This window comes from Panicum hallii, chromosome 4 (assembly GCF_002211085.1).
Source record: "Panicum hallii strain FIL2 chromosome 4, PHallii_v3.1, whole genome shotgun sequence".
Lineage (NCBI taxonomy): Eukaryota > Viridiplantae > Streptophyta > Magnoliopsida > Poales > Poaceae > Panicum > Panicum hallii.
The window spans coordinates 52,235,540-52,261,111 of NC_038045.1; the positions used below are offsets into that span (position 1 = coordinate 52,235,540).

The 25,572-nt window shown below is 51.9% G+C and overlaps 1 protein-coding gene and 1 pseudogene across 3 annotated transcripts; one reads left to right on the forward strand and one right to left on the reverse strand.

Moving 5' to 3' along the window:
- The first annotated feature begins 396 nt into the window (after positions 1-396).
- Positions 397-2,049, forward strand: LOC112890659 (annotated as a pseudogene).
- A 14,815-nt stretch (positions 2,050-16,864) lies between these two features.
- LOC112889284 lies at positions 16,865-24,646 on the reverse strand. 3 transcript variants are annotated; one of them, XM_025955840.1, is made up of 12 exons: positions 24,297-24,646; positions 24,059-24,137; positions 23,035-23,382; positions 22,854-22,943; positions 20,969-21,225; positions 20,303-20,391; positions 20,108-20,211; positions 19,785-19,890; positions 19,617-19,692; positions 19,436-19,517; positions 18,243-18,774; positions 16,865-17,342 (listed from the first exon to the last, which is right to left on the reverse strand). In XM_025955840.1, exons 3-12 carry the CDS (start codon positions 23,252-23,254, stop codon positions 17,252-17,254), a joined length of 1,647 nt encoding a protein of 548 aa, XP_025811625.1. In that variant the 5' UTR covers positions 23,255-23,382; positions 24,059-24,137; positions 24,297-24,646; the 3' UTR covers positions 16,865-17,251. The 3 variants fall into 3 exon arrangements, with proteins under 3 accessions (XP_025811625.1, XP_025811623.1, XP_025811624.1); XM_025955838.1 differs by having other exon boundaries at positions 19,406-19,517; positions 24,297-24,638; XM_025955839.1 differs by lacking the exons at positions 24,059-24,137; positions 24,297-24,646 and adding an exon at positions 23,633-23,649 and having other exon boundaries at positions 19,406-19,517.
- Between the last annotated feature and the right edge of the window lie 926 nt (positions 24,647-25,572).

A 25,572-nucleotide genomic window follows, 5' to 3' on the forward strand; every position in this document is an offset into this window, starting at 1 on the left:
TTTCCGTTTAGTTGGTTGGTTCGATGCAGTGCCATGGTTCACCTTGATGGCACGTTTCGCGTCATCCTTGACCAATTTTTTTTCCTCCGTGCCTGGAACGATCATCTCCAGCGTGCTACTTTGACCTTGGTCGTGCGTGGGTGGGTAATGCCAAACTGAATCAATGATCCATGGTGTTCTGCCAAAAGTCACAACGAGGGTCCATTTGGATCTGCGCAAAATAACCGATTCCTGCTGCAATAACTGGTTTCTCCCGTTCATAAGAAACATTTGTTATTGTCTGTCCTGATGTTGCTCCTGCTGTCTCGTGTGATTTCAGATGAACTCCAGTCATACAACAAGCTGTCTGGTGCAAATGACAAGATGGATTCCAATACCCAACGAATAGCCATTCTAACAGTGCCTCGGAGCGCAACCAACCCGGCCTGTCAACAAATCCATCTGCGGCCTCCAAACCAGAAGTGCATTCGCATATCCCTTCTGACAAGAAATCAAAACACAAGATGTCTGATCCAGCTGACAAAAATATCCCAAGTCATGCGACAAATCATGCAGCAAATCCTGTGCCAGCAATGGTATCTGAAGCAGGTGCCACACCAATGGAAGCATCAGGAAAAGGTGACAAGACTGTTCGTCGAGGCAGCTTTGACACTTCTAGGAGTAACAGCTTGGATAGCTCCAGTACCGGACATATCAAGCGGCATACTGGGAGCGATGGCAGGTGGGAGGCCATCCAATTGGCCACCTGCAGGGACCCACCTCTCAGCCTACTCCACTTCAGGCTTCTGAAGCGCCTTGGCTATGGAGATATTTGGCAGTGTTTACCTTGTGGAACTCAGGGGGACACAAACTTTTTTTGCCATGAAAGTGATGGACAAGGAGTCGCTCATCAACAGGAACAAGTTGGCACGGGCAGAGACTGAGAGGGAAATCCTTGGTCTTCTCGATCACCCTTTCTACCCACATTGTACTCTCACTTTGAGACCGATAAGTTGTACTGCCTTGTCATGGAATATTGCTGTGGTGGCAACCTGCATTCTCTTCGGCAGCAGCAACCTAACAGACATTTCAATGAACAATCAGCCAGGTTGGTTCATCTAAGATCACCAAGTATCCTTTGCTTGTTACCTCTGACGATACTCCATACAATTCTTGCACATCAGGACATATCATTTGCTAATCTGAATTATATTTTATCTGACAGATTTTACGCCTCCGAGGTGTTGCTTGCACTTGAGTACCTCCACATGCTAGGCATTGTCTACAGAGACTTGAAACCCGAAAATGTCCTGGTCCGAGATGGGGGGCACATTATGCTGTCTGACTTTGACCTATCACTGCGGTGTTCTGTCAGCCCAATGCTAGTCAAATCCTCATCGGTCCATGCAGGTGCCAATGGTGTTGAGAAAAGCCTAGTCCACACTGCGGGTGCAGCCAAGGCTGCATGCAGCCATCAGCATTCTTCCCACGCATGCTCTCCAAGAAGAGCCGCAAGACCAAATCAGACTTCAGTGTCAATGGATCATTCGTGGAGTTCAATGCCGAGCCGACAGATGCACGGTCTATGTCATTTGTTGGGACGCATGAGTACCTTGCACCGGAAATCATCAGAGGAGAAGGCCATGGCAGCGCTGTGGACTGGTGGACCTTTGGCATCTTCTTGTATGAGCTGCACTGGCATGACGCCGTTCAAGGGGAGTAGCAACCGTGCCACGCTCTGCAATGTGGTGGAGCAGCCACTACGTTTCCCTGACAGCCCACCTGTGAGCAATGTGGCACGAGACCTCATCCGTGGGCTTCTGGTGAAGGACCCTTGAAGAGAATTGCAACCAAGAGGGGTGCCTCTGAAATCAAGCAGCACCCGTTCTTTGAGGGGGTGAACTGGCACTTGTGAGGGGTGCTCATCCACCTTCTGTCCCTGACCCTGTAGACTTCAGTCAGTTCAGATCTAGGAGAAGATGGCGACGGAGAGAACAGTGGCGGCTGCTCCGAGTAGTTACCACTGGTGTTGCAGCCGCCAATTCTTCCGCCAATTTTCAGTATTTCTAGGTCTGTACCCTGTCGAGTTCGGGTATTCGTAGGACTGAACACCGTAGATACAGATGTCTGTATTGTTGTTATTCTCTCCATCTTTACTTTTGTATATGCTGTTTCGTGCCATAATGTGAACACCATGAGTACAGGAAAGAAAAATATCTCACTCACCTCCAAACTCTACAAAGTTCTAGGAGATACAGAGTTCCAGGAAAGAAAAATGTGAAATGATCATCCAAACCTCTACAAATAATGTGATATCACAATTTCTCTACTTTCAAAGCATTTAATTAGGGAGAGAATTCTTCCGATGTCATGAACAAACACAGTGTGGCAGACACTCAGAGAGTAGCTGATGATGAATGCTGAACGAACTAACAGATACGCATGCCTACTACAGTCTTGATGAATATACTGTTTTTTCCTTCTTCACAGCTATTAGGATTCTTCGCAGCCTGGTAAAGTTAAAACTAGAATATGGAGCCTCATTCTGTCCGGGAGTTGCAAATCTAACGCCACACACACAACCGAACACCGTTTGGCAGTATGCCTCTGCCACTGCCACGAAGGAGAGGGGTTCCAACTCAGATATGAGTAACAAAAATGAAGCTATCCCTTACATAGGAGTATACATGTCCTTTTATAGAACGGTCGGTGCTACAGTGCCCTTTTACAGCTCAATCTGATACCGAGCCAATTCCTAATTAACTTCTAACTCCTAATCACCTAGAAGCCTAAAAACCCTTCTAGCAACCTGCCTACCTTAGTCACTAAGGAACCTAGTATATACTAGCTAATACAAGGTTTATGTGGTACATACAGATAGGGTACCTCCTGCTAGGGTGTCCAGGCCCTGGGACTTCTCATAATCCACGCTCCCCCTTTGCCTCTGGGCCACGTGGCATACGGCCTCCGGGCCTGACAGCTGGGACCACGGTCTCCGGACCCTCCCCGAGCTCCGTGAGGTCCGGGGCCTCTGCACACCCACGTGGGCGGGAGAGCTCTCGGGTAATCCCTGCGGACCCGGCCTCCCCTGGGAGGTCCGGGGCCGCCACGTGTGATGGCCAGACCATCACAGGCTAGCCCGCTCCGGCCGGCCACGGGGCCCCGGACCCCTCTTTCCCCGGGAAGGGGTCCGGTGCGCCATGTGCTGCCCGCGGGGAGCGGGCTGACCCCGCCGCGTGCCTGCGGCCGGAGGCCCCTTACGGGTCGCCTCTCCACCTACCAGCATTTAATGCGGTAGCTGAGTTGGGCGGCCAAGGTCAAAAGGTGCGGCCTGCCACTGACACACGGTGCAGGTAAGCTGACACCACGTAAGCCCGCCTGATCTGAAGGCGGCGCGTCGTATCACCGCGACAGTGCGCGGACTGTGTGCAGTCCCGTCACGGTCTCGCGCGTGATGATGGTCTGTAATAGGCGTGCTAAGGCTTGCGCTGTAACAGTGCGCATGGTACGAGCCAGCGCTGGCTCACCCCTGACTGGAGGTTCCATCCCAACAGTGACAGCACGGCTACACTGTTGGGCAACGCTGACACCGAACACTGTACAAGACAAGGCTGTACACGGCCGTATCCCGACTGTGGATACGCACATCAACTTCCCGATCGAGAGGACTACGGAGAGGAGCTCGAGGAGATGACCTCCATATCTCTCGTAGAACAAGCTCCTGTTGGCCGGACCCACATGTCGGGGTCCCGCTCAGTGTAAGCACTCCCTTGGCCTATAAAAGGGAGAATGCACTCGTTAGAACACAAGGAAAAAAAACACTTACACTAGACGTTCCAAGTTCCAGGTCCACACGCAAGTTTAGGCTGTTTTCCATTCAGGCTCACGCAGCCAATACAACACCAAAGTGGACGTAGGGTATTACGCTACGGCGGCCCGAACCACTCTAAATCTGCGTGTCCTTCCTGCGTTCATCTGTCCACCGATCGAGCGCTCCTAGTCCCCTCCAAACCCATCCTTAACTAGGATTAGGCGGGTGCTTTCCGCCACCCGGCTGGAGAATTCCTCCGACATTTGGCGCGCCAGGTAGGGGAAGGTTTGGTTTGCGCTTGGTCGACCTTCGCGACTTCAATGGCGTAGGAAAATGGTCACCATGACCTCCTGATCGGTGAAGAAGTGGCGTCGACAGCGCCACACGCCTCGCGCCGTCACGCCTCCAGGGTGGCTCCGCGTGCTGCTCCACCATGTGCAGCGGAGCGGGACTCCGTGGCCCAATCGGTGCTCCCACCGAGCGGGCCCCTCATGGCAGCCAGGGAGTTGCTCCGCAACCCCCCTGGTGAAGCGGCGTCGCCAGACGCGCACAGACAATGGCGTGACGACGTCGACCGCCTCCTCAACCTGGCACAGGCTTCCCCAGGCTCAGCGGGGGGGTCTGTATCCAGGCAGCGCCGTCGCCAGGGCGGCGCATCCGGTTCTGTGCACTCACCATCAGTAAGGAGTGCACGGACTGAGGACCTCCGGGCAGAGCTCAACCGCAGGCATGCGGGAGAGGATGCCAGGATCTCCATCGAGCGAGCACGCAACTGACGGCTCAACATTGAGGGTCGGGACCTTGCGCCCGAGCTCGATGCGGCTGCGGCCAGGCCGCAAGGACTCCCCAAGCGCCGGTATCGGGCGTGGGCTGTGCAGCGCTCGCAGACCACCTTCGTGTGGTCGCCTGGCCGTCCAAGTTTCGGCCTCACCTGCCGGAAAAATATGATGGGCTCCAACCCGTCAGAGTTCCTGCAGGTCTACATCACCGCCATCACGGCGGCTGGGGGTAACGAAGCCGTCATGGCAAGTTACTTTCATGTAGCCTTGACCGGGCCGGCCCGGACCTGGCTCATGAACCTTACCCCGGGATCCATCCATTCCTGGGGAGAACTCTGTGCACAGTTCACGGCGAACTTCGCCAGTGCGTACCAACAGCATGGGTGGAAGCCCACCTCCACGCCGTGAGGCAACAACCCGGGGAAACCCTCCGGGCCTTCATCTCCCGCTTCACTAAGGTACGTGGAACCATCCCACGTATCTCCGATGCATCTATTATCACGGCTTTCCGACAGGGGGTCCGAGACGAGAAGATGCTAGAGAAGCTGGCGACCCACCAGGTGGAAGCCGTCACCACCCTGTTCGCTCTGGCGGACAAATGCGCCCGAGCTGCAGAAGGCCGTGCGTGGCACTCTGCAACTCAGGCAGGACCTGCTCAAACGAGCGGCCCAGTGTCGCTGCCCCTGGCAGCGGTAAGAAGAAGAACAAGAAGAACCGTGGCTTCGACAAGTCACGGATCGGGGGTCCGGCCGTTGCGGCTGCAACGACCGGGGGCCAGAACTCCCGCGGCAAGCGCCCACGACAGCAGCGCACCGACCCCGGGTCGTGCCCTGTTCATCCTGGGCTCGCCACAGCGCCGCTGAGTGCCGCGAGATCCAGAAGCTCGCGGAACGCCTCAGCAAGAGGCGTGACCAAGCCTCCAAGGAAGGCTCCTCCCCTCCGCGGCGGTCCGGCAAGGAGAAGGCCTCTGATGCCGACGCTGCTGCGACTGAGAGGGAGTTGGGGTATCAAACCCCCAATAAAGACCTCAAGGGACTGTTCCAGCAGTCCGATTCCGAGTCCGGCGGGGATGAGCGCCGCAAAAAGCTGTACGTTATGTAGGGTGGCAGTTCGGAGCTCGTCTCCCGACGGGACGTGAAGGCCCTTCGCGGGAGGTCCTCTCGGTGAACCCAGGGGTGCCGAGGGCGGCGCCCCACCAGCGGTGGAAGGGCATCACCATCTCCTTTGGGCCATCTGACTGCCCAGAGAACATGGCGGGTGCAGGGGTGCTGCCGCTCATCACGGCACCCACCATCGCCAATGTTCGCCTTCACCATGTGCTGATCGACGGAGGCGCCGGCCTCAGCGTCATCAGCTATGCGGCGTTCAAGCACCTGCAGATCCCGGAGTCCAAGCTGGCTCCATCACGCCCATTCTCAGGAGTGGGCCCCGATCCCGTGTACCCGGTAGGGACCATCACCTTACCGGTTACATTCGGGACGGAGGACAATTTCCGTACCGAGAACGTGCAGTTCGAGGTCGCGGAAGTTAACCTCCCCTTCAACGCCATCATCGGCAGACCGGCCCTGTACCGGTTCATGGCTGTTGCCCACTACGGGTACCTGGTCCTAAAGATGCCCTCTCCGGCGGGCGTCCTCACCGTCCAAAGCGATGGGCCGCTGCTGTTGTAGCGGTCGAAAAGCTCCATGTGCTGGCTACGGGGCTTGCCCCTGCAGCTGGCACCCTGGGGTCCGACCCCTCGACCTCACGAGCCAAGGCCCTCGCCAAGGCACCGAAGGTGCATCCGTCCGACACGGACGATGTCCCCGTGAAGACCGTCCAGGTCGGAGCGGAGACCTCCCAGACCACCCGCATCGGTGGCAACCTGGGAGAGAAATAGGAAAGCGCGCTCATCGCCTTCCTCCGGGCAAATGTTGACGTGTTCGCTTGGGAACCGTCACAGATGCCCGGGATCCCGAGGGAGGTGATTGAGCACCATCTGAAGATCCACCCCGACGCCAGGCCGGTCCGGCAGAAGCCACGCAAGCAGTCCATCGAGCGGCAAAACTTCATCCGTGAAGAGGTCCGCAAGCTGCTGCAGGCTGGCTTCATCAAGGAGGTCTACCATCCTGTATGGTTGGCCAACCCGGTTGTAGTCCCAAAGGCCAATGGGAAGCTTCGGATGTGCATCGACTACACCAATCTAAACAAGGCATGTCCAAAAGACCCTTATCCACTTCCGCGTATAGACCAGATTGTAGACTCCACCTCCGGGTGTGATTTGCTGTCCTTCATAGATGCCTATTCTGGTTTCCACCAAATCAAGATGGCTTGTGATGACAGGAAGCACACAGCTTTTGTAACAGTGGATGGACTTTATTGTTATGTAGTGATGCCTTATGGGTTACTTAATGCTCTACCCACCTTTGCCCGAGCAATGAACATCACTCTAGGTGATTTGGTTAGAGATATAGTCGAGGTGTATGTTGATGACATCGTTGTCAAGACTAGAGAGTCGAATTCCCTCTTAGAAAACTTAGCTCAAGTCTTCGACAAGTTACGGGCGACCTCCACCAAGCTTAACCCCGAGAAGTGCGTCTTCGGCGTATCGGCGGGAAAGCTCCTTGGTTTCCTGGTCTCCCACCGGGGGATCGAGGCCAACCCGGACAAGGTCCGGGCGATCGAGGCAATGAGACCTCCTGCACGCCTCAAAGATGTACAGAGGTTGACGGGGTCCTTGCAGCCCTCAGCCGTTTCATTTCGAGGCTGGCGGAGAGGGCGCTTCCCTTCTTCAAGTTGATGAGGGGGTCCGGCCCATTTGTATGGACCGAAGAGGCAGAACGTGCCTTCCAAGAGATGAAGCAGTACCTTACCTCCTTGCCGGTCCTGGTCGCTCCGGACCCAGGTGAGACACTGTTTCTTTATCTTGCAGCAACGACCGAAGTGATCAGCATGGTGCTGGTCACCGAGAGGTCCGAGTTTCCCTCGCAGGGGTCCCTGTGGACCCCCCTGAGGAAGAAGGAGGCCCGGCCTCCTCCACTCCAGCAACCGGCTCTGCTTCGGAGGGTCCGGCCGGGTTCCGACCCGGAGGAGCTCTGAGCAGCTTGGGGGCCGAAGGGCCCCCAGCCCAAATTGAAGGATCCAGTCCACCTGGCAGAGTCAGGACCGTCCAGAAGCCGGTCTACTACGTCAGTGAGGTCCTTCATGAGACAAAGGCCAGGTATCCTGAAACGCATAAGCTCCTTTATGCTATACTTGTCGCGTCCAGGAAGCTCCGCCACTACTTTCAGGCCCACAAGATTGTGGCGGTGACCGCCTATCCATTGAGGGCCATCCTCCACAACTCCAACGCCACAGGCAACATCGCCAAGTGGGCTGCAGAGCTCGCGGGGTTCCAGCTCGACTTCCAGCCGCGTCACGCCGTCAAGAGCCAGATCCTTGCTGACTTCATCGCGGAATGGACGCCGGCACCAAGCGCCTCCGGGGGTCCGGACCAAGGGATGGACCCCCCGCGTCCGGAGGACAGGGCTCCGGTCTTCACCAGGCCTCACTGGACCCTCTTCTTTGACGGGTCCGCCCGCAGCAAGAGGGCCGGGGCTGGCGTGGTCCTCATCGACCCACGTGGCGAGCAGCTAAAGTACATGGTGCACCTTGATTTTGAGGCCACCAACAACATGGCGAAGTATGAGGCCTTAATCTTCGGACTTACGGCGGCTCTGTCCCTGGGGGTCCGAGAGCTCCTGGTCAAAGGGGACTCCCAACTCATCATCAGGCAAGTCCGGGGGGAGTGTTGCTGCAACAACCCCCAGCTCGCGGCCTACCTCATTCATGTGAAGAGGCTCGAGAAGGACTTCGTTGTGCTGGAACTGCAACATGTTCCACGCGAAGGCAACACAGCAGCTGATGCACTCTCCGCGAGCGCATCGACCCAGGCACCCGTGCCTGAGGGCGTCTTCCAGAGACGTCTGCTGAAACCTTCCGCCCAGCCTGCCGACCTGGGCGAAGGGGGTCGGACTAGCACCTCGAAGCTGGCGGTCCCGGCGGCGCTCCATCCGTGGAGCCTGCCAAGGGTCGTGTGCTCCCTTGAGGGTCCCGGAGACCTCGGGGAGCCACGCCCAGTTTCTCAGAAAGTTCCCGATGCATGGATCTCTAAGGTCCGGGACTACCTGAAAGATAATTACCTTCCTGAAGATCAAGCATCTTCTGAGCGCATTGTCCGGATGGCTAAGCGATACACAGTGGTAGAAGGGGATCTCTACCGCCGTGGCGCCAACGGCGTCCTCATGCGGTGCATCACCCAGGAAGAGGGCCGCGACTTGCTTGCGGAGATCCACGGAGGCGAGTGCGGAAGTCATTCTTCATCCCGCACACTGGTTGGTAAAGCTTTCCGGCATGGCTTTTACTGGCCGACAGCACTCCAGGATGCAGCTGAGTTGGTAAGGTCCTGCAAAGCGTGTCAGTTCCACGCAAAGCAAATACACACTCCAGCTCAGGCTCTGCAGATGATTCCTCCCTCTTGGCCCTTTGCGGTATGGGGGTTGGATATCTTGGGACCTTTCCCTAGGGCCGTTGGCGGGTACCGGTACCTCTATGTTGCCATTGACAAATTCACTAAGTGGCCGGAGGCAACCCCAGTGGTCAACATCACCAAGGCGTCAGCAACAGCTTTCCTCAGGTCAATTGTGTGCCGGTTCGGGGTCCCGAACCGCGTCATCACAGACAATGGGACCCAGTTCACGAGCCAGTACTTCCAGGAGTACTGTGAGGATATGGGCATTCGACTCTGTTTCGCCTCAGTGGCGCACCCCAGGAGTAATGGCCAGGTTGAGCGGGCCAACGCTGAGATCCTCAGAGGGCTCAAGATCCGGACTTACTGTGATCTTGAGAAGCATGGCGCAAGGTGGATTGAAGAACTCCCAAGTGTGTTATGGGGGAACCGGACCACACCTAGCCGGGCAACAGGGGAAACCCCTTTCTTCTTGGTTTACGGGGCCGAGGCGTGCCTTCCCCCGGAGATTACCATGGGCTCTCTGCGAGTCCGGTCTTTTGATGAGGGAATGCAGGAACAGGAGCGTCGCCAAGATGTGGACCTCGTCGACGAGCGCAGATGGCGAGCAGCAGTCCGAAACGCACGGTACAACCAAGCGCTCCGGCGCTACCACCAACGGTTTGTGCGCAGTAGGGAGCTCCGGGTCGGGGACCTAGTCCTAAGGCGGATCCTGAACCGAGAGGGTATGCACAAGCTCTCCCCCAGTTGGGAGGGGCCCTTCAAGGTGACAAAGGTGTGCCGACCCGGATCTGTTCGTTTGGCTGCGGAGGATGGAATGCAACTAGCCAATCCGTGGAACATTGAGCACCTCCGTAAGTTCTATCCCTAGGACCCGATCGAGAGAGAATTTTTCCTTTGTAATTGGTAGCATCAACGTGCGGACCAGGGCGGTGGAGGTCCGCCCTCGTAAACCCGGTCCCTGGCGTACATCGCACAACTCTTCTGCACCAATTCATTAAGGGAAAGTTTGTTCTCGAATGCGTCCTTGAAGTCTATACAATTCTACATTTTTCGCTTCTTGATTACGCTAACCCCTCACATGTTTTCTGCGTCTGTGTCATGGCCAAGGTTCTTCTTAAGTTGCGTAGCTACGTCCCTGCACCGGACCTCTGTCTCAAAGGAAAGAAGGAACCGGACTCCTGTTAACTGGCTTCAGGGAAACGCGCTCGCCCTTTGCTGGGGTCCAGGGTTGTGTAGCCACTTAGCCTGGTTCCGTACCCTAAGCCTACACGCCTTGCCCTCCTAGGATGAGCGCCGTTGCACCTCGAACCATGTACTAGGGGACCGGGACCCCTTTTTAGCCCTAAAACATGGGTCCTAGAGCTCTGACTTGCTACGCAACTTAGGAGGCCTCTGCTGGCCAGACCGGGAACCTGTGGGGACGTCTACTAAACGTCGATCCTAAGTCATGTGCAGGACCTCGGTTCTATGGCAGCTAGTCCCGACTTATCGCGACTACCTCCCAGGGGGCCAGGGGACCTCGGTGGACTCGAAAACACTTTCCGGACCGACGACCAGGAAAACAGCTAGGTTTTTCAAAAAAGTAGACGCACGAAATGTTTAAATGCATCTCTGATAATATGCACAACATTACGAAGTTATTTTACAATAACAAAAATTATATTACAAAAGAAATAACAAAAAGATACTAGCACTACTGCTCTGGAGGTCCGGAGGCACTTCCACTCTCTGCAGGTTCGGGACGTCGCCGGAGACGGGCCGCGACCAGGTCTACTGCCTCCTGGACTCCTTCCCGCGCAACGGCTGCCGTTGCCCGGAGGGGTCCGACCAGTACGGGAGTCAGCTGGACGCCAGGATCATGGCTCCGGAAGCTGGTGAGGATGTACTCCGCCATCTCCCGGGCAACAACTCGTCCTTCTGCCTCCAGGAGGTCCTGTAGGCCGGCCTCCGCATCTTGCAGCCGCCTGGCGGTGGAGTCCAGCAGATGGAGTGCGGCGCCGTATGGTGAAGAGGCCTCCGGCATCCAGATGGGGTTGGCCCCGAGCGCCTCTAGCAGAGGGTTCACCGCGCCAACCCATCTTGTCAATCGGTTGGCGCCGGCGTGCTGCTCTGCCAGGAGCCCCTCCACCTTGGCCTCCCTCTCCTGGAGCGCTGCCTCGCGCTCCTGGAGCCTCTGGTACCCGGCTGCCAGCTCCTCCTCCACGGCCTCTTCCCGCTTCTGGAGCTCCTGCAGCCGGGCCACCTCCTCTGCCTCTCGGGCGGCCAGCTCTTCTTCTTTCTTCGCTGCCGCCGCCACCTGTTCTGCGAGGGAGGCCTGTTGTGCCTCGGCCGTTGTAAACGCCTCCCTCGCCGCCTCCGCCAGCTCCCGGGCGGCCCGCTCCCTAGCTGTCGCCGCCTCCTTCAGCCTCTCCGCGACGATCTGCGCCTCGAGGGCCTCCTTTTCCCGCCGGTTGGCCGCCTTCTCCCGCTGGAGCGCCGCTGCCTCTCGGCCGCGCGCCTCCTCCAGCCCCTCCTGAAGGAGCTCGCGCTCCAACACGAGCTTGGCGCGCTCCTTGGCGTGGCGGGCGGAGGCGGTGTTGATGCGGTCCCCCAGGCGGACCTCCCAGTCGGAGAGCCGCTGGCGCTCCGCCTCCAACTTCTTCCACTCCCGGCGCATGCCAGCCTCTAGCTCCAGTTGAGCTTGTTGGCATTTGGCTATGAGCCGGGGGAGTGGGACCTCCGCTGTGCTCGGGAGGAGACGCCTTCTCAGTACCACCTCCGGTTCCTCCTCCTCCGCTGGTGGGGCGGCGCTATTGGCGACTTCGGCGGCCTCCGGAGCCGCAGCCTCTGCTGCCTCCGGAGCCGCCACCTCCGCTGCCTCCGGTGCCGCTGTCGCCGCTGCCTCTGGCCTAGCAGCCTCCGCCGTAGCAGCGACCCCCTCAACTGCCGGTTCGGCTGGGGAAGGCCCGACCTCGGCGCCTGGCGCTGTTGCCGGGGCCTCTGCCGCCGCAGTGGGCCTGATCGCCTCCTCCTGGGGGGCGGCTTCTGGACGTGGCGGCATGGTTGCCTCCAGCTCCGGACCACTGGGTCCGGAGGCTTCTGGGGCTGCTCCTGGCGGAGGCCCTGCTGGAGCCGATGCCGAAGACTCCGGCGCTGGCTGGGGGCCGGGTCCCCCAGTTGGAGCATTTGAAGGTTGCGGCCTGCCGTACCACCTGTTTGGTTAAGCACCAGAAGCCGTGAAAGGAAATGAAAAACCTTGATAAAAACCACTTACGGGAAGTCGTACCACTCCCATCTGCCCCGGGCGGCCGGGGGATCCTCCTCCCTGCCGAGGACCCCCCGGACCTCTGGGGGCCGTCCCCGACCTTTGAGCCCCCTGGCGGCGGCGTTGGGGACGGTGGTCTGGTCTCGGATGGAGGCGGTGGTGTCGCTGGCCGCGGCCCTGGTGGTGGTGGCGGAGGAGTCTGTTGTCCCGGCGGAGGCCGGTACTGTGGTGGAGGTGGTGCAGCTCCGCTCTGTTTCTCCACCCCTGTTGTCTTCTGGCGCTTGGGCGCCGGCTCCCCCACCAAGGAGCCATCGCCTCGCTGGAGCCTCCGGGACTTGCTCCCTTCGGCTTGGCTGCGCTGCTCGGGTGCCGCCCCCTGAGCTTCGCCGCTCCTTTGGGCCGGGGCAGCACCCGCACAGTCTTTCTGCCGGTGCTCTGGCACCGGCGCTTTCTCTTTTCCCTTCCCGCCGGGGGCCAGACCTCTGGGTCCCGGCTCCCCGGCACCTCCGCTGGGGCGTTGCTGGCGGTCCGGTGTGGCCCCAGGGATCTGGAGCCCGCGGTTGGGGTCGCCCCCCAGTTGCCGGACCGCCAGGCCGCCCTCGTCCAGGGTCGGCATCGACGCCAGGACCGTTGACCGCAGAGCCTGGTCCTCGCACAGGGCCTTCACCCCGCTCGGGAGGACCAGGGACTCTGGAACGAACGCCTCGCCGGTCATCGCCCGGATCGCCGCCTCCAGCTCCGCCCGGGTGAAGTCGCCGCCGGGCCCCCGAGCGATCCTGCAGCAGTCGTTTAGCCCCGTGTACACGTAGGCCATCCGGGACCGATGCTGCAGGGGGGCGATTCGTCGCTTCAGGAAGTCGCCCAGCACCATCATGGAAGTCAGGCCGCTCCTTGCCAGCTTCTTGATCCGGTTCAGGACTGGGTCGAGCTCTACCGGTATTGACGGCCTGGCCTTCCAGGTGCTCCGGTCGCTCTGGGGGCCCCCTTCCGGCAGTTCTAGGCGGTCGTGGGGGTCCGTCACCGCAATGACCCAGCCTTCACGCCAGTCCTCCCACTTGGAGCTGGAGAAGGCGGCGATGTAGGCGCTCGACATCCCGTGCCGGAGTTGGAAGTAGTAAGCGCCGATCTCGCCGCGCTTCTTCCCGGTCCCGACCAGGGAGTAGAAGTGTTTGAAGATGGTGGTGCAGGGGCGCACACCCACGAACATCTCCATGAAGTGGGCGAAGACCGCCGCGAGGAGAACGGAGTGGGGGGTGAGATGATGAAGTTGGAGGCCGAACTCCTCCAGGAGCAGGAGGAAGAAGGAGGAGATCGGAGGAACCAACCCGCACATAATGTACGAGTTGAAGAGGACGAACTCCCCCGCGGCAAGCTCGCGGAGGGGAACCTCACCGGCCTTGACCTTCCCGGCATTCGCCGACGCGGTCCACCCTAGAAGGCGCCGCACCGCGTCCAGCTGATCCTGGGTCTTTAAGCGGCGCGGGAAAGGAAGTGAAGCCATGGAAATTGTTGGGGTGAATCGCGAAGGAGCAAGGAAGAGAGAGGAGCCGGGCGCAAGGAAGCTGATCGCGAGAAGGGATGCGGAGACGAAGGGGCGCTACGGCGTCTGTTGTTGGCGAGAGCGAAAAGGTAGCCGTTCCCTTCGGCGCATACCTTTTATGCAAAAGACTGCTCCCCCCTTCGCGTCCCGCGGCGACCGAGGGGAAGCCGAGCGGTCGCCAGCGCCGCCTTCCTCTACCCTCACACTCAATGACCGGTGGGCTCGGGTCCACCAGTCATTGGCGTGGGCGCTGGAGGATCGTGGGAAGGGCGGAATCTGAACCGCCCGAGCCGCGCGGCGGGCTCGAATGAGACAAGAATCTGAACCGTCTGACGCGCACGGTGCGCGCGGAAGACGGGTCCCTCGGGGATCCCGCTACGGGCGAAAGGACATCCGTGCCCTCGCCTGGCGGGAACGAGCTGTACACCCGGCGCGATGCTGGGATTTGGCCCCACCTGCGGGTTCATCCCTCTCCCGAGGTGGGCCCGGGGGCCTCTGTCGGTACATACAGATAGGGGTACCTCCTGCTAGGGTGTCCAGGCCCTGGGACTTCTCATAATCCACGCTCCCCCTCGCCTCTGGGCCACGTGGCATACGGCCTCCGGGCCTGACAGCAGGGACCACGGTCTCCGGACCCTCCCCGAGCTCCGTGAGGTCCGGAGCCTCTACACACCCACGTGAGCGGGAGAGCTCTCGGGTAACCCCTGCGGACCCGGCCTCCCCTGGGAGGTCCGGGGCCGCCACGTGTGATGGCCAGACCATCACAGGCCAGCCCGTTCCGGCCGGCCACGGGGGCCCCGGACCCCTCTTTCCCCCGGGAAGGGGTCCGGTGCCGCCATGTGCTGCCCAGCGGGAGGAGCGGGGCTGACCCCGCCGCGTGCCTGCGGCCGGAGGCCCCTTACGGGTCGCCTCTCCACCTACCAGCATTTAATGCGGAAGCTGAGTTGGGCGCGCCAAGGTCAAAAGGTGCGGCCTGCCACTGACACACGGGGCAGGTAAGCTGACACCACGGTAAGCCCGCCTGATCTGAAGGCGGCGCGTCGTATCACTGCGCACAGTGCGCGGACTGTGTGCAGTCCCGTCACGGTGCTGCGCGCGTGATGATGGTCTGTAATAGGCGTGCTAAGCCTTGCGCTGTAACAGTGCGCATGGTACGAGCCAGCGCTGGCTCACCCCCTGACTGGAGGTTCCATCCCAACAATGACAGCACGGCTACACTGTTGGGCAACGCTGACACCGAACACTGTACAAGACAAGGCTGTACACGGCCGTATCCCGACTGTGGATACGCACATCAACTTCCCGATCGAGAGGACTACGGAGAGGAGCTCGAGGAGATGACCTCCATATCTCTCGTAGAACAAGCTCCTGTTGGCCGGACCCACATGTCGGGGTCCCGCTCAGTGTAAGCACTCCCCTTGGACTATAAAAGGGAGAATGCACTCGTTAGAACACAAAGATAAAAAAACACTCACACTAGACGTTCCAAGTTCCAGGTTGCGCACACGCAAGCTTAGGCTGTTTTCCATTCAGGCTCACGCAGCCAATACAACACCAAAGTGGACGTAGGGTATTACGCTGCGGCGGCCCGAACCACTCTAAATCTGCGTGTCCTTCCTGCGTTCATCTGTCCACCGATCGAGCGCTCCTGAGTCCCCTCCAAACCCATCCTTAACTAGGATTAGGCGGGTGCTTTCCGCCACCCGGCTGGAGAATTCCTCCGACAACTATATTTAATACTTCTAATTGGTGCCCAAACATTCGATGTGATGAGGACTAAAGTTTAGTCCCCTGATCCAAACAGGCCCTTATTTTTAACTACGGGTGAAAGCCGTGCTGATAATTTCGGAATCTGAATTTTACTGCCAAAAATGATCATAAACAGATTAGGAGTATGACAAAATAAAGGCTACAAGAACATTTGCAAAATTACCAAGTGGCCAAATAGCAAGGTAGAGTAATGAATGATGTAACAATTAATTGTCCAGAAAAGTTGGCCAGGTTTGGCGTGTGCAAATTCCAGTGGCACACCAAAGTTCGAAACAATAAATAGGTTAACAGATTGGTGAGGTATATCAAAGTCTAGAACCACATAACATATATGCAGTTCTAAACATTATGGTGGTATAAACTAAAGGATTTCCTTTTAACTTCTTCCTAATATAGGCTTTTGTTCATGTAACAATATAAAATCCATGGAGGAAAATAATGATTCCGGACCTACCATTTCACAAAGAAAACATTTTGAATAGACTGCAAAAAAAATGGAAACTACTAAAACTGAAGTTAGTACCAGTAAAACAGGGAAGCATGATTAGTGTTCTATTCGGTAGAAAATAGATGGCTACCTGAAGCATCAGCATCAGAGCACAGCTCCTCAACAGAACCAGATATAAAGGCGTTACATGCTGCAAGCGTTACACTGATGAGGTTATGCCACGATTTGGGAGGGCTCTCGCGATAGGACTAAATTGAGAGCCCTCTCGATTTAGAATTTACGTATAAATAATTTTTATCCTACTGCTCACACTTAACACTATGATACATGCACGTATACTCATACCCGAGCGATCGAGCCAGAAGATCTTGAGATCAACAAGCCACTATATATAGATGTAGGCACGTAGCCTATAATTAAAAGAATAGCATTGTTAATTTCTGAAATAAATTAAAAAAATACGAACATCCATTTAAGTCGAGGACTCAAAACCCTAGGTAAGCAGGTTTCACCACGAAGGATCTAATCAACTGAAAGTTCGTTTATCCAGCGATCCAGCATTTCACTTTACCTAATATTCTGGGCTTCATCAACTCCATAGGTAACATCTACTCCACCTTGTAAGATTTGTTTCGCTGTTGTTATTATATTGGGCAAAGAAACCAGGAGCTAGGCAATGCAATGAACAAATGTTGGACTACCAAACCTGCTAACCCGTTGAATTACCCTTGCGCCGTTGCTACTTAGGTCCCTTGCAGAGCCTGCTACCATGTCATAGTTTATAGTTCAGATTGTAGCACAAAATGTGAAGTAATGCCAAGTCGGAACAGAGTGGGACTGTTTCCAGACAAAAGTATACACACAGTGCAATCATGATCCAACTGAGACTTGAGCACCACAACATCAAGGCAACAAAATATCTACATTTGCCTGCGGAAAGATAAAAAGAACCAGGTCTACACGAAACTCGAATTACAGCAGCAAGTAGGAAACACCAAAGGAAAATGACGATCTCAGCAGTACGTCAGTAGGAAGCACCAATGGAAAATGAGGATTTCAGAGAACAAGAGGTGTCGACCATTCAGCACCACTGAGAATTATCCAGATCAGACAGCAGATGCGCTGAAACCAAAGAGCTCCAAAATTTTTGAGAAGTCTTTAACGATGCAATGCCTAGTTAGCTTGCAGGGGTCAATCTACTGGGACTCGCCATCTTCGTACAGCTTTCTTGAGTGTCTCAGCTTGTTCATGAACTTTTGCTCCTTCCTCCTCCACCCAAGTCCTGACACAAATCAGTATCAGTTTCCTTTTACCACAAGAGAACCAAGGGTGCCAGTTATGTTAGTTTGAACTTAAATGCTCCATGCTACCAAGGCTAAATAAATGTTGTATAGTTGGTACACAGAAGCGAGAACACATTTTAGATAAAATCAATGGCACTGAGGGCCATGATTATGTTGAGCAATCCTTCAAGAATACTGGTGTTGGTGCTAGGTGTATTATTTTCCGCATTAAAAGTGCATTATGCAACCCTTATATCCTTTAGTATCACATATGTAGATGAACGAATTTAGCCGCATAAAGTTAGGTGTGTTTGTTTAACTTTTACCATCTGAATTGGACTTAATTTTGATTTTAAAATATGTACCAAAGGTTTGTATTATATTTCAAGTTTTCAAAAACTGAATTTAAAATATCTGAAATCCTGAAAACAAATAGACAAGTTATGAATATTACAAATACTAGGATTCAAATTGTAGGCTTCAAATAATAAATTACAATATCCAAATAGCATATCTATAATTTTTGTTTCAGATTTTGTATACCTGCTTATCTATTATTGAATTTTGAATTAAAATTAGAATCCTAAGAATAAGAACTGGGAAATTTCTAAATATCACAGTTATGCATTCATTGGCAGTATAACCATTGATCAGGCAAATAAGCTATAAGCTTGGCATTCCAACCTAGCTGCATCTCAACGCAGCAGCAAAAAGCTGATTCTAAGGAAGTCGCAAGTTCACAACCCAGTCAAGCATGGCCAAATGTAAAATCAGTTTTCTGCCCTGACCTAGTATTCATGCATGTTTCCTAAGTGTTTGAAACATATAACCACATCACAAGTGTAAATGTGCTGAAACATGTGATAATCAAAAAAGGACAGGTCGTATAGAAGACAAACCTTAGCATTGTAAGGGCTTCCTTTTCAGCTTCAAGATGTGATTTAGCTTCATTGACAGCTTGATGCTTGCTGGTTATATCCGACAACAGGTTTTCCAAATTCTGCTGATCAGCCATGACCTTTGCATTCTCAGTTGCCAGTCTATCATACATGCCATCAATTTCTGACCTTAGATTTATGAGTTCCTGATTCTGGCACTCTAAAGCTGCTTTTTCTTTCAACAAGTCTTCTAGTTCTCTTTCTCTCCCTGTCCTCTCATTTGCAAGCTCATGCAACACATGTTGAAGATCCTTGTCAACTTTGAAAGCTCGTTGTTGCTCCTTTTTCATCTTCTCCTCCCATTGTTGTTGTATATCTCCTCTGCTAATTAATTCTTCCATTATTTCAGCTATGGCAGAAAGATGGGCTTGGTTTTCTGCTTCTAATCTGTTTAACTCATCCCGAATTGCCTCCTCCATTCTACCACTGGTCAGTGCAGCAGCTACTTGTGCTTTTGTTACAGGTTTGAGTGGTTGAAGGCGTCTTGTATTTCCTATTGTATCCCATGATCGTAAAGGAAATTAGTATAGCACACGGAAACAGGGAATAGCTGATCTTCTCAAATATCAATTGATGTAGATTGCAAATCAGAGTCACAATTGACAGAGCACAGTAGGACACAGTATGAGCAACAGATCTGGTACTAGGTAAGTTCATATACATGTCCAAGCCAGATAAGATTCTTTTTCCAAAAGAGTAATTAAAACTAACCAAAAATAGCAAGCATGGTTTTATAACTATCCCGCAGAAAAATGCACAAGTTACATTTACATGTTGAAGCAAATACCTAAACATAGACGGCAAACCCAATCCAATATAAAATGGTAAATATTAGAAAAAAGTTCTCAGTACTACAATTCAATCAGTTAGAGAGATGAAATGTAATGTTTAAGGAAATAATACGAATAGAGAAGCTTATATTTCCATTCCACATGTGAGCAAATTGAAACATAACTCAAAATCACCATCAACAGATGCCAAAACAAGTTGTTCCCAATCACCATAGTGATCAATCAAAATGCTAAAATGGTCTTTGGCAAGTAAGTTGCAGAAAACCACTCCTAAACAAATTAAAGGTCTTGCAAGCCACTGAAGAGACCAAAAAGAATATTAACAGATCATACCGAAAACTTTGCTGATGATGTTGTTCTCACCAGCCATCAGCTCTATGAGCATGGATGGGGACACATCTGGGCAATCACGAACATGCAAAATGCGTACATTTTGATTCAGCATCTGGACAGTAACCAGAGTCAGGATTCACCAAAAAAAATGAAAGAAAAGCATCTAACTGAAACTGCAGCACAAAAATAACAAGATAAAAGATATGTCTACCTTTTGGTCTATTCCCAATGCACGTGGATGTTCCACAAGCACTTTCCAGTTGACAAGATCAAAACGAGAGAGATAACTACAACCACAACAACAAACATAGAAATGAGAATAACATTACAACTATAAAAAACAGTGAAAACCATCATTTTCCATATGTTAGGCTTGTACCTCTCAGGCAGGAATAAAGAATTTCCCTGACAACTAGGAGAACCACTTGTCGAAGTTTCCAAGGAGTTTGATAGCCTACTCGGTACAATACCAGATTCTCCTAAAGCTTTCCATCAGCGATGCAGAAAAATAGATTTTTACAGTGTCAGTGCTGAACTCCAATGGAGGCTAGTGCTAAGGGAAAAGGAAATACATAATTTCGTAAAAGCGACGCTACATGTTACATCGGCAAATTCAGTGTGGAATGACTAAATAGTGAAGCTTGTCTCTAAGACAAAATAATTTTCTTGGCTTAATGCCATACAATAAACAGTGGAACTTACATTGGATATACAAGAAATCAGGGTCATCAACATTTACATCATCAAAGGCACTTTGGATTGAGCCAGAAGTTAATTTATTAGGAACAATTCTTTGCATCCTTTTCCTACAAATTACAAAAATGTATCATCAAGAAGCTAATAATCAAATGCCATACAGGTTTATAGATTTTTTTTAATACTGTCTTGTCTCATTACCTCTCAAACTTTGAGCACAACTTAACAAACCATCTTGCAAATTCCCTCCGAGTACAAAAATCACTGGGGCTAACATCTTTCTCAATTATCTGTGAAGGAACAGTATATGAGCAAAACATAATTAAAACAATGCTTAACTAACAAAAAGGTCTTCCAGAAGAAAATTGTATAATAAGTCAACAGGCAGAACTTACATCATACATAACATAAAGGAAACAGCACAACCAATGAAACAAGCATACATAGTAATAAGCATATACCACTTCTAAGATATTTAAACAGCCATGCACTGTGTGTCCAAACAACTTTTAAGAAATTGTGCTAGTTGACTTTTATGCAATCACGAGTGAGAAATTCCACACAAATGGTCTAAGAAACTGAATGGTCATACAAAAAAAAAGGATGAATGGTCAGAATTAGAGAATCCGAGGACACAGGGAAGAAAAATTTCCACATCAAACATAATACCAATTCAAAAGGTAACAAAAGGACAGTTTCCACAGTAGTGACTGGTAAGCTTTTAAGGAATACAAAATGTAAGAGAGTAGCGGCTTATGAGCAAAACAAGTCATATTGAAATGCTTCCACAAAGATAGAATACCACTTAAGGTTGAGATCTACCAAGCTAAATCATGGTTGGACATAGCTCAAAAAAATTTAAAGTACCTGTAGCTTCTTCAATATAGAGAAAGCCTCCTCATGTACAGGATCTATAGGAGCTCTAAATAAAAAGTGGCTGCGAACAGATGTATTATTTTGCACTGAATCATCAATAACTGCTTCAGCCTTCTCATCTGGTGTTGTGCTGAAAACTCCTTCATCAGGTTCTCTGTCACTTGTATCCTCATTTGGTGTCTCTGCTGACTCTGGTGACAATTTCTCTTGAACATAATGCAATGGGGCAACTATGAGTTGCTGTAAACCTGAAAATTAGCATGATTCCACCATTCATTTTGCTCTTTTTACACAAAACTTGGCAATAGTGTTTCCAAATAGAACTCAATATCTTCGACATAGAAACAGAGTATTCTAAAACTGTAAATTCACAAGAAAGAAAAAAAACTACCACCATAATCAGAGGACAACAATCTAATTTAGCATAAACTGAATCTACTAAAAAAATAAACAGTTTCCATCGAGCGAGTGCATTGTGTTAGATTTATAAACACAGATTTCATGTTTGTTATTTGTTTCAGATCGCAGTTAGTGAACATTGTTCAGCCAAAGCTGGCATTTAAAACTCTGTCAAAAATGGCTATCCGTTTCAATTTCACATAGCTAGACCAGTTTTTGGTATTCCAATTTTATCCATGATTTCCCAACAAAGTGTTTAGGTGTCACCCAAATTAAGTTTTGATAGATTTTGAGATCCAAACAGCCCTAAAAGAACTAAAAGGAGAACCAGATCCATCATTACATTACGAACAACAATAATGCCAAAGAGAGTAGCATGTATGAGTGGCTAGAACAAATTTGAGTAATTCTTCAATGCTTTTTTGTTATGGCCAGGAATATGCATGTATCTGTAGAATGGGCCAGCAGTCCATTGTGCCTACATGAAACCAAAAGGCCTTGCGGTCACCAGCAAAGTGGAAATCTGCACAAGCTGTTTTCAGTTTGTTACCTCTAGTTCCCGCCAATCTTACCTCTATTAGTTGCTATCTGCTAGGGGACCCTCATGACTAATTTCTATTTAACGTGATGGCCATTGACATTAAGCAATGAACAAAAAAATCAATGCAGCCTCTCATCTCAGCTCATCATCTTTATCTATATAGTATATTGTCTCTTTATCTAAACAAATATAGTATGTTGTCTTATACAAGTCATCACCTTCCGGCTATTTTCCCAGCTGAGTTTACCAACATAATGATTTAAGGGCAGTTACAGTATTTGTGTTTTCTATCCTATTGATCTTTTTCCCATTTGGGAGCCATGAACAGCGCCACTAACACCTATATGCACATCCTACATTTCTTATCACACACGCTGAAGTCTGCGGAGTCCTGAATCAACCTAATTGAGAGTTTCAGAGCAGGATTGGGCTTTTGAATGTGTGCTTAAATAAACCAGACACACCGATGACCAAAGTTGTCCTAGGAATATGAACCATGGTGGATAGTCTTATCATATAATTTACATGAGTCTGTTCACATATCCTCTTGGAATCAGCTGCTGCGGATGTTTCTTACTCTGTCATAGATGTATCCCACTACAAATCTAACTAGTGATTCCATTACACACTTGTAAACCTATTTTTCAGTACAAGGATTCAGCAGGAAGAGGATTATACCATGAGAGATGTACAGAGCTCAAGCTGCTTCAGATATAGAACATGGATTCTAGCATTGCAAGAGGGTTGGGTAATATCGAATGTCATCAGTTTACTTAGTTAGACAAACAACACAATGCAAGCAAAAGTATTGCATACTTCAGAAAATCTAGAGATGAAGCATATGAGCAAGAGCAACAACATTAAGCTGAAATTTCAGGATCACATGGACGCAAATAGGGGAATCAGCAGTGGTGGCCACGAATGGTCTCAACTCACAGTTCCTGGACGATGGGGACTGCCACGCCAGCCCGGCCAAGGCGATCGCCGCAGAAGCTCCCAGCCCGACAGCAACAGCTCTCCCAAACCCTACAAATCCACAACAATCCCCGCGGTTAGAACAGAAGACCCGCTTGAAGGCAGAATACTTCACCATCTGCTTGTCCGGAAACTAGTTTACCAGTCTTTCTCTGCCCCTGTTCCACTGGCTTCTCGTGCTCGGGGACCCACCAGCCGCCGACCCCGTCGCCGGATTCACTGGTGGTGGGAGCCCAGCTGGTGCCGGCAGCAGCTACTTTGGCGGACCTGCGGCGGCGGACATGAGGCCGGAGCTGGGGGAGGGGCGGCGCGTCGAGCGGTGGCAGCGGGGAGAGGCGGAGTATGTAGGGGGCAATGGCCATGGTAGGGAGGAATCGAGGTTGCTAGGGTTTTGGGAGTCACAGTTTTGGGCAGCTCGGGTTCTTTTTTGAGGCTAGTAGCCTGCTAGCCTCATCAGGCATTCAGACATGACCCCCCTTGCTCGGCCATCCTGCAATTACAAAAACAATAATCTCAATTAGTTACATAATATGAAAGAAACTTCTCGAGAATTGAACTAAAACTCAAGTACAGGCATTCCAGTGAATTTCGGATGGTGTTGTATATCTTTCCACATTGACCTATGCTTTACAGGATATGGCTGCACATTCTACCTCTGACTTTGGCAGAGCTGAAAATTAGCTATCGCTAGGTACAGGCAAAGCTGGGCCAAAGCACCAGGGCCTTGGAGCGATGGGCACCTCACCAGCCGTGGCCACACGCCCAAACCAAGGCCTTCGCCCCTGCCCCTGCTGCTGACGGTAATCGCAGCGGCGAATCCATCCATCTCCGAGTGGACCTAGCTGCCCCGGCTGCCAACGCGCAGCTCCCACCACTGCTGCAGCCCTCCACTCCTACCAACGCGCCATGCAGGGGCGGGCCTAGGATTTGGGATGTGGGTATTCGAGAGTTCAAAGGGTGTAAAAGAATCTTGTTTTTTTGACAGCCTAAAGTACAGACTGATAGCACATAATTGAGTACCGACAACATAAATTGTTCATAACTTGAAATTGTTCAACTTATACATAATAGTTGTACTAAATGATCAACATATGAAAGTGGGAACATCTGAATTAAAAAGAGGATAAAATCATAAAACAGAAAACGGCATTGATAAGGGGGCTTACAAATTACAAGACAACTTTCCAAGAAAGACCTCAAATCAGTAGTGGCACTGCCACTCTTCCTCCTTTTTATGGTCCAGACCTGCAAATTACAATCACTCAAGTTTCAAAATATTTTTCTCACTGCATCGCTCTGAATTTTTCACAACTTTCGTAAGTTGCAATGACAGCTTTCACAAAATATGGACAAATTTCTTTCGTTCAAAAAAAATATGGACAAATTTCTCAGTCCTCAGCTCACCTGGATGGTTAAGGGCTCGGTTGCCCCTTGCGCTCAGGGCGCTCGCCACTGGTCGCTGGCACCTGGCGGAGCGCCGGAGCCGCGCCTGCGGGCTGCGGCCTGCCGGACCGCCGGCCGCCCGCAGCGGGTGGCGCGGTCGTGCCTCGTGCGGAGCGGGGGCCCTCGCCGCCGCCCACTGGTGGCCTAGCCGCGCCGCCGCCTAGGCCTAGCGTTTGGTTGCCTGGCTGGGGACTGGGGAGGGGGAGAGGGAGAGGGAGAGGGGGGCTCCTATGCATCTTCCGTGCGATAGGAATCGCCGGCAACGCACAGCCCGTCGCGGCCCATCCACCAAAATCGCCATCGGTCCATCACCGAACACATGCACAAGACCAACAGAAGGCGAGGCAGGACACAGCTACCAAGCAACGCACGAGGACAAGACAGCCGATGTGTGGTCCAAGGCTAGTTCTTTTAATTATTTGTCGATGATTCATTTCTTCGTTAAGCACTTCCTCCATTATTTTTTGACGGTCCTATTTTAAAAACTTAAATGTTCACAAATGATAGTCCTATTTGCTATTAGTATGGGCTATGACAATAAATAGCACCGGTAATGAGCAGTTCCCAGTTAAAATATTGAAGGACCGTATTGCATTTATTATATAATAAGGAAGGTTTTTCTTTGTTTGATCATTGCGTAAAGGTGAAATAGAACTATCAAAAGAGAATGGAGGGAGTATTTGTGATCCAACGGGTTTACAATATCAAAGTAATATAGCAAACGTTTTAAGTTACTAGATTCAACATCTATTCAGACTTAGTTCAATAATCCTAATAAACTAGTTCAACATCTTATATGAGAATGTTGAAACATACAGTCAAAATGTTGAAGCAATACATTTCGAATGTTGATCTTTTAAAAAAATATTAAAAACATCTCTATTGGATTTGATTGTGTTGTATAAATTCTGAGTAGCATCGTGTTCAAATGGAATCCAAAACGATTCATAGTTTGAAAGAAAATTGAAGCTTAAGTTTCAAATCCAAAGCCAATCTTATGCTGACTCTTCACTCCACAAACTACCGCACGGTGAACCAACGCTCTCTCTCCTGCTTTAATCTCATCCGTTCATCTTTCCAGAAGATGATATCTTCTGGTAGATAGTTAGCTTATGCGATCCAACAGCAGCCCACCGTACATATATGACCGGCCCAAAACGGCCCACGAACGTCCGCAAAACAAAAACAAATGCGTCCGGTACTCTGGTTTCTCAGCCGCCTGCCAGTCGTGCTAGGA